At 47.4% G+C, this 17930-nt stretch overlaps 1 protein-coding gene across 6 annotated transcripts in view; it reads left to right on the top strand.

Annotated features, from left to right (window-relative positions):
* PLCE1 (phospholipase C epsilon 1) overlaps positions 1-17930 on the top strand; it is a 3624599-nt gene that overhangs the window by 1790923 nt on the left and 1815746 nt on the right. For all 6 annotated transcript variants that reach the window (XM_069611343.1, XM_069611341.1, XM_069611340.1 and 3 more), the window contains one exon: positions 2847-3055. In XM_069611343.1, coding sequence (XP_069467444.1) covers positions 2847-3055 — 209 coding nt within the window. The remainder of the gene's footprint in view (positions 1-2846; positions 3056-17930) is intronic.

The following is a 17930-nucleotide window of genomic DNA, read 5'->3' as shown; positions in this document are numbered from 1 at the left end:
TCAGTTTACTCTTTCACTTCAAAGTTCCCCACACACTGGACAATTGTAAGTTTGGAACAATTATTTTAAGAACATGCAGACATCTGCATGTAACCCAATAACATAACTTAGAATTCGGTCTGCACTTGTGCCCCTATGATGTTATTACTCCAGGCACATGATGGAATTGTTGGAATATCTGCAGTTGACATATGGTGGCCAAAACATATTAGCTTTGTTAATGCTCATAAAAAGAGTTCTAAATCACAGTCTTGGCTATGATGTTTTTGCCAAATAGAATAACTATCACACACATTAGTGCAGATTTCATTGTAGTAAATTGCATATTAAATCTTGCATGCACTGCACAATGTCTATTGTGTATTAGTACATATAAAGCACACTGCAGAAAATGCAGATTCAACTGCAGTTTGTTTTGTAAAAAACATATACGTACATCCAGCCTCTTCATAAATGTCCCATTTCAATACACCTGGTCACTGTGATTAACAATGGTCTTATACAAAATAGCAGCCACTAGGCATTATGCCATTTACAACCAAATGCTACCCCCAAGGTACTTTGTGCCTTAACTTTTGTCCACTCACTCAGGTGAGGAATTTAATCAAATGTTATGAAATAGGAGGTTTAGTAAAGCACAACTTCCAAATAAAGGCATCTTGGCACTGGTAGTATATGGGTGTAAAGAGGATCACAGATTGAAACATGGTATTAGTTTTGATTAAGGAGAAAGATGTTTCCTGAAAGTTAGCAGATTGGATTCATTAAGTAGGAAAAGGGGTATAGAATTCCAGATCTTGGATGCCTGGACTGAGAAGGAATGATTACCTTTCCTTTCCTTTTTTATAGGAAGGGATAGATAGTTAGTAGTTTGGTCTGGTGACTTCTAAGAGGTCTGATGGAAGTGTGGATTTTAAACCTGTTGGAGAAAGTGTAGAATTGGGCCAGCAGAGACTTTAGAAAATGATAAACATACTGTTGAAGATTATAAGTTTCCTCTGCGGGAATCAGTGCAGGGTTCCCAGGGACGGGGAAGTGGGGTCTCGTTTCTTCAACTGCTCCATTCTGAATTCTTAGGAGGTGTTGAGGTAGTTTTCAGGTAAGCCTAGATAAGTTCTCTTGTTAAAATCTAATTCAGAAATCACTTAAGAGTTCATGACAGTTACTTGCTGAGGAAAAGAAAGAAGTGGGAGAATTGGTCTTAAGTTTCTTAATCAGGAAGCAACAGGATTTAGTCAGCACGCTGATCTGACTTGAGGCGGAGGGGATCATCAAGAATGACACCCAGGTTCCTTACCTCTTGTTTGGGTTCTGGACATGTGCAGAAACTTTCTGCCAGAAGGAGAGGGTTTGAGGACTGGGAGACTGTGTAATAAGCATAATCTCTGTCTTGGCAGGATTAATCTACAAAGAATGTGTGACCTTCCATTCCTTGATAGCCAATAAACATGTGTTGGCTTAAAGGAGGTGAGAGTTCTCTATCTGATCAAGATCTATTAAAATGTAAGTATCATCAGCGTAGTCGAAAAAGGTTAAGCCATGTTGTTGTATGTAGTATTAGGACGCCTGATTGATTCTTATCAGTTTTATCTCTTAACTGATCAAGAATTGAGGTTGTAATGTATTCTGTGCTTCGTAAAGGATGGGTGCCAAGTTGATTTTTATCTAAGAGTCCTGTGCCCTCTGTGTATGATTGGTGTATGATTGTATTTGGGCCACAACCACTCTCTCCAGTTGTTTTGTGAGATAGGGTAGGTGTGAGATAGGGCAGTAGTTACCCAGCTCGTTAGGGTTCGGTGTAGGCTCTTAAGCAGCGGTTTAATGGATGGAAATAATCCTGAGTTTAGGGAGGAGTTGACTATATTAAGAATGTCTTCTTGAAAGAGGGGATAGATATCAAGAGCTTGTTTTGGTGGATTAGTATCTAGCGGGGATCAGACCATTTAGTAGATAGCAGAAGTTTCGAAAGCGTGTTCTCCTTAAGGGACGCTATCGATTCAAATGAGCCTCTGTTGTGGTTACTGTGTTCGCATAATTTGGCATGGATCAAAACATTTTTTAAGAGGGATTTCTTCTGTTAATTTCTTATTTTCTAATTCTTTTGCATAAAATGTGGTTGCAAGGCGATTCACTAGTGCCTGAGAGGGAACTACTTCTGAGCTTTTGGGTCCATTGCAGAGCTTGTTTACTACTGTAAACAATGTTTGGGCAGAGTTAGATGCAAGATCTATTTTCAGTCCATAGTAAAGTTTTTTCTTTGAAAATGCCCTCTATATTAATTTGTATTATTACACCAGTGTTGTTTTAATGCCCTAAGTGCACTAGGGTGATATGAGTGGCCCCAAAGTCTTTCTAGATTCCGAACTTTATGCTGCATGGCGTTTAAGTCTGAAGTAAACAATTTCCTACCTGATTTTTCTTTTGTCTGTGGTAACCATCAGCAGGGAGATGCTATGTAATATTTCTCTCATGCAGGTATGTAATTTGTTTAGGTAATTGTCAGGATTTGCGGAAGGAGTATACGGTTTAGTAGATAAATCATCAGCTACAAATTCTTTGGTGACTTGTTTCCATGAACGTGAAGGCGGAAAAACTGTGAGTCGAGTTTTTGGCAGTGTGGTAGTTTAACCAGAATGGGATACCCACATAATACGACCAGAAAAAAAGAAGTGGGGGGTCTATGGTTACCTTCATTTGGTACATGAAGAGTTGGTCCGATGTGTAGCCAGCTTTGTGAGTCTGATAATCAATTTGTTTGAAATCAATGGTTGTAATCTGAGAATTATCAAATGAAACAGTAGGTACATTATTTTTTTTAAACTGAATGTATAAACAAACATGTTCAGTTTGTTTCAGATTACAATGGGCAAGATCATTTCTTGCAGCGAGTTGGAAAAGATGGCTTAAATAACACAGACAAAGAATCAACCGTGAGCAATATTCTGCAGACAATTCGCAGCTGTAATCGCAGTTTAGAATCTGAAGAAGGGGAAGAAAGCGTGAGTGATGGCGGCAACTCTAGGAAAAACTCCCTGAAGGATAGAAATCGATTCCAGTAAGTTTTGATTTGAACATTTATGTTTTCAGCTTTTAAGACCTGTTACATGTCAAATATATTTGATCAGTAATACAATCTATCCAATGTGTAAGTTATTCCATTGCCATGTGTTTGTCTCAGTATAGGTTACTGAGATTTGTGTAACTGTTATCACCTTGTTTTAAAGAATAACTAAGTTCATTTGAAAAGCACTGCTACATTTGTATCGTCAGTGGGACACTGCAGTTTTTGCGATTGAAGCATAATCTTGTTAGTTTTGAGTTTAGTTGGGGCTACTATTGAATACATTGTCCCAGAAGATTTATGGGGGTCATTTTAAATCATATGCTTACTCCTATGTCCCTCCATACATACTCCTTACTCCATACTTATGGGTGTCCCCTTCAGGGGATGGGACCAGAGCTCTTTTTGCACAACATAAAAAGGAACAGTTTTCCATTAAATACATTTGTGGTGCGTTGTAGGCACTGTAGTGTGACAAGCCCCGCTGAGCCCGGCAATACCCGTTGCTCCTTTTCTCTCTGTTTCGAGGGGATTGGATGCTTGGCGCACCTCACGGTTCCATTGTTTGCAGCCCGATTCTTTTGTTTCCCTTTTGTTATCTCACAGTATGGCTGGGGTAATAATGGGTTTCGCATCCTGCTCCTCCTGGTGGTAAGCACTACGTGGCGTCAGATTGTCACAGGCTCTGTTTAGAGTGCCTACGCTCCAAACACAGGTGGGTGGACTGCGCATTGTGCCACACTTTTTCTCCCTACCTTTAGGCCACTGGCGCAAGGGTTTCCGCAGGTCTCCTCTGGCCTACATCACAGAGTTCATCAACTTGAAGGCAAGAATCCAGGTAAATTCTCTGGCACCCTGCTCTAGTGAGAGGGACGAAAGTCCTGAGGTTAGCCACTGCTCTACTGGGGTTCTCTTTGCGGCCTTCCAGACTTCCAAAGGTGCTAGCACTCAGGGTCCCTAGAGACCTGATACTGGCATTCGCTATGATGCCTCACAGGCTTTGATGGGCATTGTCGCAGAGGATCCCTCGGGATCTGGAACCGGGCCTAAAGGCCTGAGGTGATGCCTCAGCATCGGAAGCTTACCAGGCTAAATAGGTCTGAGTGTTGTCGACCTCCAGCGCTCGCTATGATGGCTTTAAGGGCACTAACTGGGCGTGCCCTGAGAGCCCTAACATGTCTATTGGATTGAGCTCAGGCCAGCACCCTTTCACACAAAGGAGAGGAATCAGCACAAAAAATACAGCAAGCCATCACAAGTCCCTCACAAAGGACAAAGGAACAACGTCAAAGCTCCCACAGAATGTTCACCAGACATCACGAGAAACCGAGGGAGCAGTCATAGTCAGTATTGCACACTGTAGAGGCTATATCTGAGGTGTCCCCTCCCGAGTCTCCAGACAAAATGGCACCTGGTACACCCCAAATTTCTTTACCACCAACAGTGAGCAAAGAGGCCTTTGTAAGGGTAGACTGGTCCCAAACCGCCACATCGTCCACTTTATAACTGCAATACACTGCCTCTTCCCAGGCATCATATGTGGTACCTGGCGCCTATGTGGTACCTGGCTCCTACATCTTCCTGGATGCCACCTTCTTCATCTTTATGTACTCCAATATCAGCATCTACCTCACAAGATCATTTTTCGAGAATTTCTAACCCTTAATGATACGATATATGTAATTTATAACATGCTTAAACCCCAGAGGCTTCTAAGCGCGGACCCAGTGATCAAACCAGTGTTGCTCCGTGTCGTCTTGCTTCTAAGGTGAGCATGTTGCCGCTGAGCAATCTTCTCGAGACCCATAATGAATTCGGATACCATAATAGGCTATTTGAAAAGTCTCATAAGAGCGTGTACTCTGTCTGCCTTTTCAACCTATCCAACCCATGATGCCTCTGCCTTCAGCACCCACAGTACCAACGATGCCTGATACCGCTTCAGGCTCTGTACCTACAGACCCTGCTCCACTTCAGCTATCAGATGTTCAGAGACAGGACACGGTTAATGATGATGAATGCAAAGGGGATGAATCCCCTTTATCAGCTAAGGCGTTCCACAGCCACATGTAAGGAGTCAAGGATTTTCTGGGGTTGCCAGCTCCAGAAGAGATTTCTTCTGCACCTGGCATTCTCTCACGTGTGCTAATCTTAAATAAAGAAGACAAATCAGGGATTCTGATACAGAAAGATATCTTGGCCTAGGCAAGAAAGCTTTGGCAGACTCCTCAGCAACCAGTGGAAGGATTGATGCTGGATATCGACATTTGCAGGCATCTATTCTTGTTCCATATCCTCAGCCTCAATCCTCTGTGGTTGCGGCAGCCATTCTTATTTCAGGACCTCATTTTCTGGGTTTTTAGGACACACTCAATACACTCTTTCCAAGGAGGATACAATCTTTGAAGTCTATGGAAAGAAAATGTATTCCAACAGCATGCTGCATTTGTTCCTGGTTAGTGCTGATGCTCTGTTAACAGCAGCTAATCAGCGTTTATTGCTTGAGATTTCAGACTTCCAACAATACGTTATGTCCAAGAAAGTAGCAACCTTCAAATCCAGTCTAGCAGAGGCAAAGCTAATAGTGCAAACTTTCAGAGAGTCTTCTATGCACCACATAAACACTGCCTCCGGAGCAAAAAGTACAGGCGAGAACATGCGCCGAATGGCCTGGGCAAGGGCTACGTATCCCGGACAAAATCCTGCACCTCCCCTTTGCAGGGAATGATAGTTTTCATTCTTGGACAGCTGAAGAATTAAACATGAACAGAGCATTTACGCTTATAGCCAAATCATTTACGGTACTATCTATCGCACCTCAGAAAACCTTTTCCTCATCGAGACACTCTCGAGCAGACTTTAGACCTAAGAGTTTTGGGGGATTTCGTGCTAACGACAGAAAGAATAGACAGATTCTCTGATAAGGGTTTTTTGATTTTTCTGTTCTTCTAGATCCTGAAAACAGTGAGGTCATCGTCCAGATCCACTCATGCCCCGTAGGGTGCAGGATTACTCATTATCATTAGGGATGTGTACCATTTTGAAGAATTTGTAGATCCTTTCTGTCGTATCCCGTGGATATCCTCTTTCGATTATGCCAGTTTCTCCTTCTCTACCTCTTCTCCAGGTTGGCTAGCCTGTACTCTGCCTGGAGTTTTCCAACTTTCTTCAAATGAAGAGGCCCCACCTCTGGAAAGTGGAATCAGGTTTTATTCTTGCCTCTTTACTGTTACGAAAAAGAAAAAGCGGGCCTGAGAATAGTGTTAGATCTGTCCTTCCTAAATCTCTTCCTACCCTTAGATAAATTCAAGGTGGTTACACCAGCACAAATCCAGAATGCCCTCTGCCGGGGAGAGCGGCTGTGCACTGTGGATCTGAAGGACGCTTAGCTACATGTGCCCATTTCTTTCAGCGCACAGAAAGTTCCTACGATTCTCACTAGGAGGTCGTCATTTTCAGTACCCAGTTCTTCCCTTTGGTCTGAATGCAGCTCCAAGGATTTTTACAAAGCTAATAAGTCCATTTGCTGCCTACTTGCGATCTCAAGGCATGCATATTTATCCATATCTAGTCGTCTGGCTCATCAGAGCAGAGACTTTTCAGCAGGCGCAGACACATCTCCAGCTTCTTCTCGATCCAACGGTACAGGCTGGATCTTTCTGTCAACCAGAAGAAGTCTTGCCTAATTCCAATGCAAAGCATCAGATTTATAGGCTTCCGGTGGGACTCAGGCTTAGGAAATATTTTTCCCACACTGGAAAGCATTCTAGAAATCAAACTGGCAACCTCACACTTTTTGAGTCATCAAGAGCCCTCTGCATGGTGGTTCCAACATCTTTTGGGTCTTATGGCAGCGTCCATCCTGTCCTTGCCATTTGCTCTTCCCAGAATAGAGAAGCCTTCAACTACGCCCGACAGCCTCATGGAACCAGGAAGTGGACAAACAAACCTATGATGATTGTAACCCCTCTAAATTTAAGATCGGACCTACTTTGGTAGAGTAACATGAGCAATTTGCCGATTGTGGTTCCTTTCCAGGAGCCCTCTCCGTTATTCATGAGAACATCAGATTCTTCTCTCACAGGTTGGGATGCAGCCCTGGGGCAACTTCAAACACATGCTCTTTGGTTCCCGAAGGAGAGAGTGTGAGGGAGTTCTACATCAAGTTTCGGGAGCTGTTGGCCATGTTCAACGTATTGAAATCGTTCTTTCCAGTCATTTGGATCTTGTCTGTCCTTATAAGGAATGACTGTATGACGGCTATGTTTTATTTCACCAAGCAAGAGGGGAAGCAGGTCACGCTCCTTTGCGAGTTGGCCATTAAGATCTGGGAGTTGGCCATTCAACATCACATATCGCTGCAAGTGATTCAATTAGCTATCGATCTCGATGCTCTAGCAAACAAGCTCTGTCGCCTATCTCACTCCAACCACTAGTTGGAGCTCCAGACTTCAGTGATCAGGATGTTTTTAGAGGTCGGAATCCACCCTACTGGATTTTTCACAACTGTGCATAACCGCAAATGTCACCTTTTCGCATTACTGATGAGTCAGGGTACAGGGTCTCCAGGAGAGACTCCCCAGATCTTGTGGGACCATAAGACCTTCTATGCATATTATCCTGTCCCGCTTTTTGCGAGAGTTTTATCACAATTCCGCAGCTCCATCCACTGCTTCATGATCTAATATGATACGTAAGTGCAAGTGTTGGTGGTCCCCTACATTTCTTTAGCATGCTTTTTCAAATTACCCCCTATGTGTTTTGCTGCCTTTTGACAAATTTGTATATGACATTTCTCCAGCATGGGGTCTGGTGTAGATTCACATGCTCATGAATATTCCCTGTCGTCAGGTTGGGAATCCTCTGTAAATAGAAAAACTGTTTCACTTTCACTTACATACTGTATTTCTCCTCTAAACCAATCAGTGTCCTCTGGGTCATACTGACCCCATTCAATGACAGCCCTCTCCCTAAGCCCCTCCTCTTTCAGCCATCTTCAGATTTTTACTGCATCTTTCAGTGTTGAGAGTCCTCGAGTTTGCTCTGCGAGCTACTTATACGTTTTTTTGGAAAAGGTTCTATTTTTGTTCCGAGAGAGCCTGTGCGCTTTTATCTCCATCTGCCAACAGCAGGGATCCGTTATCAGTGAATTTCAGCACCCCTTAAAGGCGAAGATCGTCGAAGTTTCCAGAAGGCCATCAGGCCTACTTTGCGCCCTCCGACCATGACGGAGAAGGAAGGAAGATCCCTCTTCAAGACATGCACCGAGTGCGGGCTGCGGAACGTGTTACTGGAGAACAATCACTTGCAATAACTCTATTGTCTTCATCCAGACCACAGAGAAGGAGAGTGTGAGATCTGCCTTGGCTTCTCCAAGAAGACGATGAACGATAGGCACAGTAGACTGGTGGCGTGGCTGAACGCCAAGGCCTTTGCTTCGTGCTCCGAGCAGGGTCTGCCACACCCAGGACCGGCTGGTCCAAGGAGTGGGCTTCTAAGTTCTTTTGGGATGCCTCATCCGTGGAGCCCCAAGACACGGCCAACCACGGCAAGTCCGGTTCCATCGGGGTCGCCGCGCAAGTGAACAATGTACAGGGCACGAGCGACATCGCCAGCCAGCGATCAAGCTCCTCCATGAAAAATAAATTGTCCAACCCGGCTAAGCTGCCAGAGAAGCCAGAGACAGAGGAGAAGACGGGCGATCTGCCCAAGAAGGCCCAATTGGTTCAGTAGAAGTCTCCGTTGACGATAGAGCTGGTGGTGGCGGCTCTCATGAAGGCTGAAGGTGCTAGCCCCGTAAAGGTAACCACCACAGCGCAGAAGGATTCCCTGCCTCCGAGGCGGGAAATCGCCGCTGTGACTGTGGCGAAGTCTGCTGGCACGCCGGAGAAGAGAATGCTGTCTCTGAGCCTGGCTCTGACCCCTCAGGGTGGAAAAAAGGGAGGGGGGGGGGCAAGGAGGCCCCGGACCAGCCCAAGGCCGTGTCACTCGCCATGGAAGTTTCATCCACTGACGACGAGGACCTGGAGTCCTTACACATGGTGCACGAGGACGTGGAGGATGACGGTGGCGGCAACGACAGCGCGGCCCTTGTGTACCAATCACACCAGCCCAGCCAAGGGATATAACTCTGGACATCCTGTCCACAGTCCACACTCTGGTGTCGGAGATCCAGAAGAGGATGCCGCAAGGGCCAGTTCCAATGGTTCCTCAGGCCCCCGACCAACCGCCGACGAAGAAGAGGAAGCGCCATCCAACGCCTCCATTTCAACCTCCGTATCTGTGTCGGGCCCATTCTCCCCCAGCAGGCCCGGACACGGGTACAGGGACGGATACGGCCACGACGATGGGTGACGATATCGTCAGAGTTGGCAGCGGACCCCCACAGACTAGGTCGTCCCCACCAGACGAGGTGGGGTTGTTCCATTCCATGATTGCCAAAGCCTCCAAGCTGTTTCAGCTTGTGCTGGACGAAACCAGGAAGGAGTGTTTCCTGTACCAGAGATGCAAGGCCAAGAGGAAGAGAATCATGGCGGTGCCCCTCCTGGATGACATGTGGGAGGAGGGCCTGGCCCTCTTAAAGAACCCTTGCACGGCTTCAGCCAAGCGGGATAGGCAGGAGAAGAAGCACTGGATGCCGCACCCAAGTGCCTGAGGTCGCAACCATCACCAGACTCATTGGTTTCAGCGGCAGTGGCAATCAGACAAGAAATGTTCCTCGTCCCCCTTCACCTAGCGGTAGCCAAGAACACCGTTGCGGATTCCCTCAGCCAGGAATTGCACTCCTACCACAAGTGGGAACTGCAGCAGTCCCAGATGGACCACATCTTCGCCAAGTGGTGCAGGACCCAGATCGATCTGCTGGCGATGGCGGCAAACTCCAAATGCCATACGTTTGCCAGCAGATTCCACCAACCGAGGAGCCTGCGAGACGCGTTCTCCTTCCTGTGGGAGTCAATGTCTCTGCACGCATTTCCTCCGTTGCCGTTCCTGCTACGAGTCATCAATACACTCAGACAGTGTCAGTCCAGGATGATACTCATCGCCCCGGTGTGGCCAAGGCAGATTTGGTATCCGCACCTTCTCACCCTGTCGGCATCGCCTCCAATCAAGCTACCCCGGATAAGCGGTCCCGGATCTTCGCGCCAGAGAAGGAGGCACAATCCTGCATCACGACCCAGGATTGTTCAACCTGAGGGCTTGGCTTCTGCTGCCCTAGAGTTTGGACGATATGAATTACCTGAGAACTGCAGGGAGGTCCTCGCCAAGGCCAGGGCATCGTTGACTTAGAAGTGCTACGGTCATAAGTGGAAGCGTTTCGCAACATGATGCCGGTTGCAGACGATTAGCCCTGTGAGGGTCACTGCCCCGCCGATTCTTCCATATCTGCTATCCTTGGCCAACGCCAGACTGGCGCACGCCTCAGTCAAGGTGTACATCTGGCGGCTATCTCCCGCTACACCAGGTCTCCAGGAAGGTCTTCACTTTGGGCTCATCGACTCATCAAGGAATTCCTCAAAGGACTTTTTTGTTCTTTCCCACCGGTGAAGGCCCCAGCCCCAGCGTGGGAACTCAACTTGGTTCTGACGAGGCTCATGGGGGCTCCCTTTGAGCCTATGCATCAGGCCCCCTCAAGATTCTCTTGTGGAAAATGGCTTTCCTGGTAGCTATCACCTCCGCCAGGAGGGTGGGTGAGATACAGGTCCTATCCTGCAAACAGCCATACGGGACTTTCCACGAATCGAGGGTGGTGCTGCGGACACACCCCTTTCATGCCAAAGGTTCCGTCGGAATTCTACCTGAATGAGCCTTTGATGTTAACTGATTTTTTGCCAAAACCTTTGTCACTGGCTGAAAGGGCCTTGTACTCGCTGGACGTTGCTTGTGCCCTGAAGTTCTATGTGGCACGCACAAAGAGCTTTTGAAAGACTTCACAGCTGTTTGTGAACTTTGATCCTGTGAACCATGGCAAGGCCTTGTGCAAGGCTTCCATCTCAAGGTGGCTGGCCAGCTGCATCATGCACTGCCATCGGTTGGCGAACCTACCGCTGCCAGGCCGTCCGAGAGGCCACTCCACCAGATCGATCGCTGCGACGACGGCGCTCCTGGCTGGTGTGCCCCTGCTGGACATCTGCAGGGCTGCTACGTGGAGGTCCGCACACACCTTCACAAGGTTCTACAGCTGCAACAGGGATTCCAGGGAGGAGTCCAGAGTCGGCCAAGCAGTGCTACGCAACCTGTTCGCTTGAGGTGAGTCTGTTCCATAGGTAGGAATTGATTGCTTCTATTGATCCGTTATTCATGAGCATGTGAATCCATGCCAGACCCAATGCTGGAGAAGGAACAAGTTACTTACCTGTAACTGTTGTTCTCCAGCATGGGTCTGGCATGGATTCACATGCAGACCCTCTCTCTGTCCCCTCTGCGGCTCTTCTTGGTAATACTGCCACTTTACGTGCTTACCAAATCTAAAGATGGCTGCCAGAGGAGGGGCTTAGGAAGATGGCTGTCATTGGATGGGGCAGTATGACCCAGGTGACAGTGATTGGTTTAGAGGAGAAATACAGTTTGTAAGTGAAAGTGAAACGGTTTTCTTTTTACCAAGGATTCCCAACCTGACGATGGGGAATATTCATGAGCAGTGAATCCATTCCAGACCCATGCTGGAAAACAATAATTACAAGTAAGTAACTTGTTCCTAACTTGACATATTTTAGGAGGATTAAATACTCCTTGTCTGGACATCTGTTGGTTCATCTTTAATGTTTAATGGCTTATCGGTCAGTTGACAAAATTAAAAAAAAAAGCATTTGAATGTACATGTTCCATCGTTTGTATATCCAGCATTTTTGTATGAAGTACCAGTCAGGCTATCCGAAAGTTATTTTGTTCAGCTGCACATAATAAACATAATTTCTCCAGCATTGGATCTTTCATAGATTCAGAGGCTTGAATATTCCCCGTCGTCAGACCGGGAATCCTCAATGATTTAAATAATTATTAAAACATTTAAATATATACATTATTTCGATAGCAATATGAATGTAGATTGCTCATTATGGTCTATGAGCCATTCACTTGTGTAGTCCCTCCACCTCATTTTGGTCCTTTATGGCCCTAACCAATGAGGTGGCAGGACTCAAGCTGTGCCCCAGTCAGCCATCTTCAGATTTTTCAACGCAGTCTAACAGACAGAGGGAATTTTCCAGCTTTATGAGCTTTCTAAATGTTTACTCTTTGTTAGATAGGTTATATTCTTTAAAAGTATTCTATTTTATTCCCCTGTTCAGGGGCTATCTACTCTGGTTTTTGGGCTCAGAACATTTCTTTTCTCCCCCTAAATTTGTTGAGTGAAATTCACCTTGATCATAGCTGAACTTCAAACTGCCGAGAAGCCTTCCCTATTCAGGGACTGCACGAGGTGCATGAAGAAACTTGTTTACATGAAGGATCCACATAAACAATGCATCTACTGCCTTTATCCTCATGATATCAATAAATGTGATATCTGCAAAACTTTCTCAAACAAAACCCTGCAAGACAGACACAGAAGACTTCTATTGCATTTAAAAGCCAAAGGTTTATCTTCTGACGAAGAATCTGCCAAAACAGCTCCTATACATTCCAGCAAACCATCTGAAAGGCAAACTTCTAAGAGAAGGGCCTCTTCAGTGGAAAGGAGCACCTCTCCCTCTCATAAAAGTAAGAGGAAGCTGGATTTAACTTCTTCCACACATCCCTTGGACTCTATAGACCACAAGATACAGCATCCTGAGGAAAAAAACACCTCCAAAGGTAAGGAGGCGTTTTAAATAAAAACCAGGGGGGAGGCAGTTGTCCACGGAGAATCCGTCTACGAGCGGCAATAAGGCTAGAGGCCCATCGATGACCAAGCCGTCGATGAAACCCTTATCGTCCACGACGACAACGACACTTCAAACCTCGTCATCGACGACCAAATCCTCGTAGTCGAAATCAGCATCCACGAAACAATCGTCGACAAAGGAATCCCATGACTCGTCAACAAAGTTCTCGTCCACGAAGCTCCCATCGACGGATAAAAACCGTCAACCGTCTTCAGAGTCATCGTCCACAAAGCCGCCGTCGACGAAGTCATTGTCCACGAAACCGCCATCGACGAAGACATTGTCGACGACACCACAAACTTCTTCGTCTACGGAAAAAACAAAGTCCAAAACACCCCTCGCGGACGCCACTGTTATGCCATCCAATGAAAGCAGTCTTCCCAAACCATTGCGAACAGTGCGTCCTATTTCAGAAACTCCTGAACCAATAGGAGTACAATTATCTCCATTAAGAGAGATGACAGAACTCCCTGACATCATTCTTCAAGAGGAGATTTTTCGGACACAGAATTTGTTGGTGAGCAACCTTTTTTCACCCCCAAGGAACACAGTCCTCCCTGGCATCCGACTATGGAGGTACCCGCTGATCCTTACGATCCATCGCTCATGGGGTCGATACAAAGGATCATTGAAGAATTTAACAGACGTCAAAAGCAAACGAATAGGTCATCTATATCAAAGGAGTGAAGATCCCCTCAGAGGGACATCTCAACTCAGGAAAGCACACCAAGACATTCTCCTACTAGGAGCAGACCACATAAAAGAACACACTCACCTGAGCCTCACAGATCCAGGAGCAGGACGCTCAGTGCTTCACTGACAAGGGTCCCGTCTCCGACATCATCGCATAGACCAAGATCACTGTTTCGAGATCCGACAAGGGTGCCATCGACTGCATCAGTCTCAGATTGGGAGGAGGACCCTTTCAGGGATTTCTCGGACCCCGAGGAAGGTGAAATCACGCATGAGCCTGACACTCATAGCAAATGGGACGATTACATTGTTGAGAATCTAGAAAGAAAGACTCTCCAGGTTACTCTTCACCACCGGACGATTTAGTTTAATTTCATACCATTATCGGCAAAGCCGCAGACTTATTCAAATTACATCAGAAGGGGAAAAGTCGGTGCTTTATGAGCACAGGGACAAATGTACAAGAACGGTCATGGGACTATGGGTCTAAGATACTGGCCACACCATTATCCACTCCTGCTCTGGTTTCAAGACCTGAAAAGAAATACAAAGCCAAACCAAAATGTGAAGATCATCCAGGCCCAAAATAAGAGGGACATGGTGGTGTTGGTTGCAATACAAAATAGTAGCCCAGCACAATATATAGATCAACGATATAGGTTGTACAAAATAAACAAGGTTAAAGACCAAGACATTAAATTAGAAATTAATAAAAAGGATATTGAGATGGATCGTCAATGAAGTTGAGTAAAAATTCAAGACAATTGTCGTACATGGAGAGAAAAAAGAAAATAAATGAACAATTTCAATGGTAAGAGCTGTCATGTAAACACAATCCTGGTCACACATTATGGGCCTCATTACACGTTGTGCGGTAATGGAATACCGGTACCGGTAAAGTTTTACCGGTACCGTTAATTCCCTAAGCCAATCACGACCCGGACCCACCGCTATCTGCGCACCCGTTAATTACGGTGCCACTAATAGCGGCAAGGGCGCGGGCGCGCGACCCCCAGGCCGGAATTAGCACCATGGCGCTAATACCAGGCCATCACAAGCCATGCGGACATGGTATTAGCGGCATGTAAAACACCCAAAAACCCCTTACCGGCATGGCGCTAATAACGGCATCGAAAAGCACCCGTTAAGAGACCTGAGCAGTGTACCCATCAACTACAGGTGGACACAAACAGCACAGGTGCATGCAATGGAGACAGGCAGCACAAAAGAGCACACCACACCCCTACCCACACCCCTTCCCACACCAAGATGGCCCCAATAGCAGCAGCATGACATGACAGCCTTGACTACATGATAGCAGTGCAGCACCAACAACAACAGGCCACACCAGAGGTGACCCGTAACAGGTACCCATTCCTCACACCATACAGGCAATGCCAGCGATCCACTGAGGAGGTGGCTCCCAAACCCTGTACGGAACCCACAGAACCAGCAGGAAGAGGACAACAATATTGCACATCCCCGTACCTGCGTCGTGATAGAGCTGGCAGTCAGACTTCCAATGACAGTGCTCCGCTGCCTAAGCAGCCTGTGTGAGGCACTCCTGTACAGCCGTGTCAAAGTGGCAAAGATAACCAAGCCATGTGTAGAGCACCAAAAATGTGCAAATGACGGAATGTGCCAATGCCACCTGAAATTGACATGCAACCACCAGAAGAGCATGATGGGGATGTGGATGAGTACGGGTGGAATGCCCCGGCAGGACATGCAAGAGGCAATGCCAAGAGGGCACAACGATGTGCGTCAGCATCTGATTCTGAAATCCCATCAGGCACAAAGGTGAAAAAGCATGGACGGAGAAGGATATTGTTGCCCTGGCGCATGTTTGGAGTAGCATAAAGGACCCTGTCCGAGATAAATGACACATACGCAATGATGGAGACCACGCTTGGGTTTCAACTTCAGAACAACTGTGTATTGAACAGAATGTGACAATAAATTCAACACCCCAAAACACCCAAATGCACCCTTACCCCCCTCCCCCCAAACACCCAAATGCACCCTTACCCCCCTCCCCCCCAAACACCCAAATGCACCCTTAACCCCCTCCCCCCAAACACCCAAATGCACCCTTACCCCCCTCCCCCCCAAAACACCCAGGTGAGTCTCATGGTGTCTATAATGTTTCCTGCACCACATGTGCCACCTGGTCCTTGGTGGAGCTAAGCGTCAGGGTCCCCACCGACATCGGGTTGCTGTGATGCGGGGCGCCTCAGGTTGCGCAGTGAGCGGCGCAGGGGGCTGGTCTGCTGGGAACTTGCTGAGGAGGAGGTTCCCGGTCCCTGTGTTGGGGGTTGGTGATGCTGCTCCATGATGTCCCCAATACGTAGAATGGCCTGGCGGAGTTGGCCCATCTCCTGGCATATCCTGTCAGTGCAGGCCTCCATGGCCTCCTTTGTTTGTCCAGCATATTTTTGGAGGTCATCCCTTAGACGGACTGTCTCTGCCACATGCTGGGCGACCAGCGCAGCCATTTCTTCCTGCCTCCGGCTGATGGTTGCAAGGTCTTCCAGGGTGGTAGATGCTGGGCTGGACGGCGCGCCCTGGTCCATGCACCCGGCATCCGGTGAGGACAGCTGAGGGCTCCATGCACCTTCTACAGTGAGGGTGTCATGTGCTCCCTGGGTAGCAGATCCGGATGTTGCCCTCGGACTCCCCTCAATGGACCATGTTGGGCTGGGGTCATGGATGAGTTGTGGGACGTCGATTGCGTCCTCCTCGTCACTGGCCGGTGCGGTGACTGCTGCCTCCCCAGTGGAGCTGGTGGCTGCGGAGTGCGTGCCCTCCGTGCTCATCTCAGCAGTGATGGGGCACACTTGCGTGGGTTCGGCTACAACAGGAGCCGTGCCCTCAGGCTGTGATGCAGTGGTGCTCCTGCTGCCCTTGGCCCTCTGCAGATGGACTGTCCTCCCACTTCCACTGGAGGTGGTGGCGGTGTCACCCCTCTCATGCATTCTGGCTTTTTTGGCTGCTGGGGGAGTACGTGCTGCGGTGCTTGTCTCTCCAGTGTCCGTCGGTGATCCTGTGGAGGACATGAATAGGGTACATCATCGTTAATGGGTCTAGGTGCCTCATGCAGAATGTTCACGTCATGCTGCTCTATGCATTGGGGCCTATTCATCAGTGATTCTTGTCATGGGGATGTCGGGTTGGTCATGCATTGATGGGTCAGTATTGCACATGTATATGGTGATGCATGCATGTATGTGTGTGGCAGGACCAATGGCCTAGTCATCGACACGTGTTTGGGGTACCCCCTGACCCTTCACTGTGCATTGTTTGACGTATTCACTCACCTCCATCAGATGAGATGGCCACACCATGCTCCATGTCTCCGACCCCCTCTATGGCTTCGACTCCGATGGTGGAGGCACATGTCTCCTCCCACTCCTTCATCTTCAGAGGTGATTCTGCGCCTCCTCCTGTGGCCATTGCAAGGTTGCGGTTGACTGAAAGTATATTCCGCACACATAGCCGGAGGTCGTCCCACCTCTTGCGGCAGTCCTTCACGCTGCGGGTGGTAGTGCCCACTGCACTTACTTTGCGGGCTACTTCGTCCCAGATGTCCTTTTTCTTGATGATCGCCGCACGGCACATATCATTGGCGAATACGACCTCCGCATTGGCTGCAAGTGTACCAGTCAGCATAATGAGCTCCTCTGGTGTGAATTTCTCTTTCCGCTGTCGGTCAGAGGATTTTTTCGGGGCCTTTGACATCTTCAGGCAGTCCTGGATGGTTTTTGGTCAGAGTTCTCCGGTAAGATGTCCTGAATGCAGAGGATGGCACTGGATTGTGTTTTTAAAGATGGCCGCCGTTCTCTTTCCCGTTCCTGTGCGATGACGCTATTTCCGGTTCCGCTTTTTGACGGTGTCCGCTAATAGCGGTGACCGCTATTAGCATGTTGCGTGAGGGAGGAGGTGCTATCAGCACTGTGGTCGAGGCCGGTAATGGGCATTTTGTGGACTTTTGCGGCATGGCGGTAATGACATTTACGTTGTGTAATTGAGAAATTGAAAATGCAGGGTTCAATCCCCGGCCCCACTGTAGGCATAAAAATATATATATGTTACCCCTGATGGGTGTACAATTTACATGATAGGAATTTAAAAGAATTTTTAAACATGGAAAAACATACCTATATGATCGTAATTGCGAAATGACTCTATGCGTGGTGAAAAGTGCAGTTGTCAAAGCCAAGGGGAACGGCATGAGCGTGGCACAAAAGTCAGGGGGAGACAACTATGAATTTCTAATTTGATATGTCTTGGTCTTTAACCTTGTTTATTTT

The sequence above is a fragment of the Ambystoma mexicanum genome, chromosome 8 (assembly GCF_040938575.1).
Source record: "Ambystoma mexicanum isolate Mex_15411 chromosome 8, UKY_AmexF1_1, whole genome shotgun sequence".
Taxonomy (NCBI): Eukaryota; Metazoa; Chordata; class Amphibia; order Caudata; family Ambystomatidae; genus Ambystoma; species Ambystoma mexicanum.
Note: the sequence above shows the minus strand (reverse complement) of the source record. Positions and strands in the feature narration are given on the sequence as shown.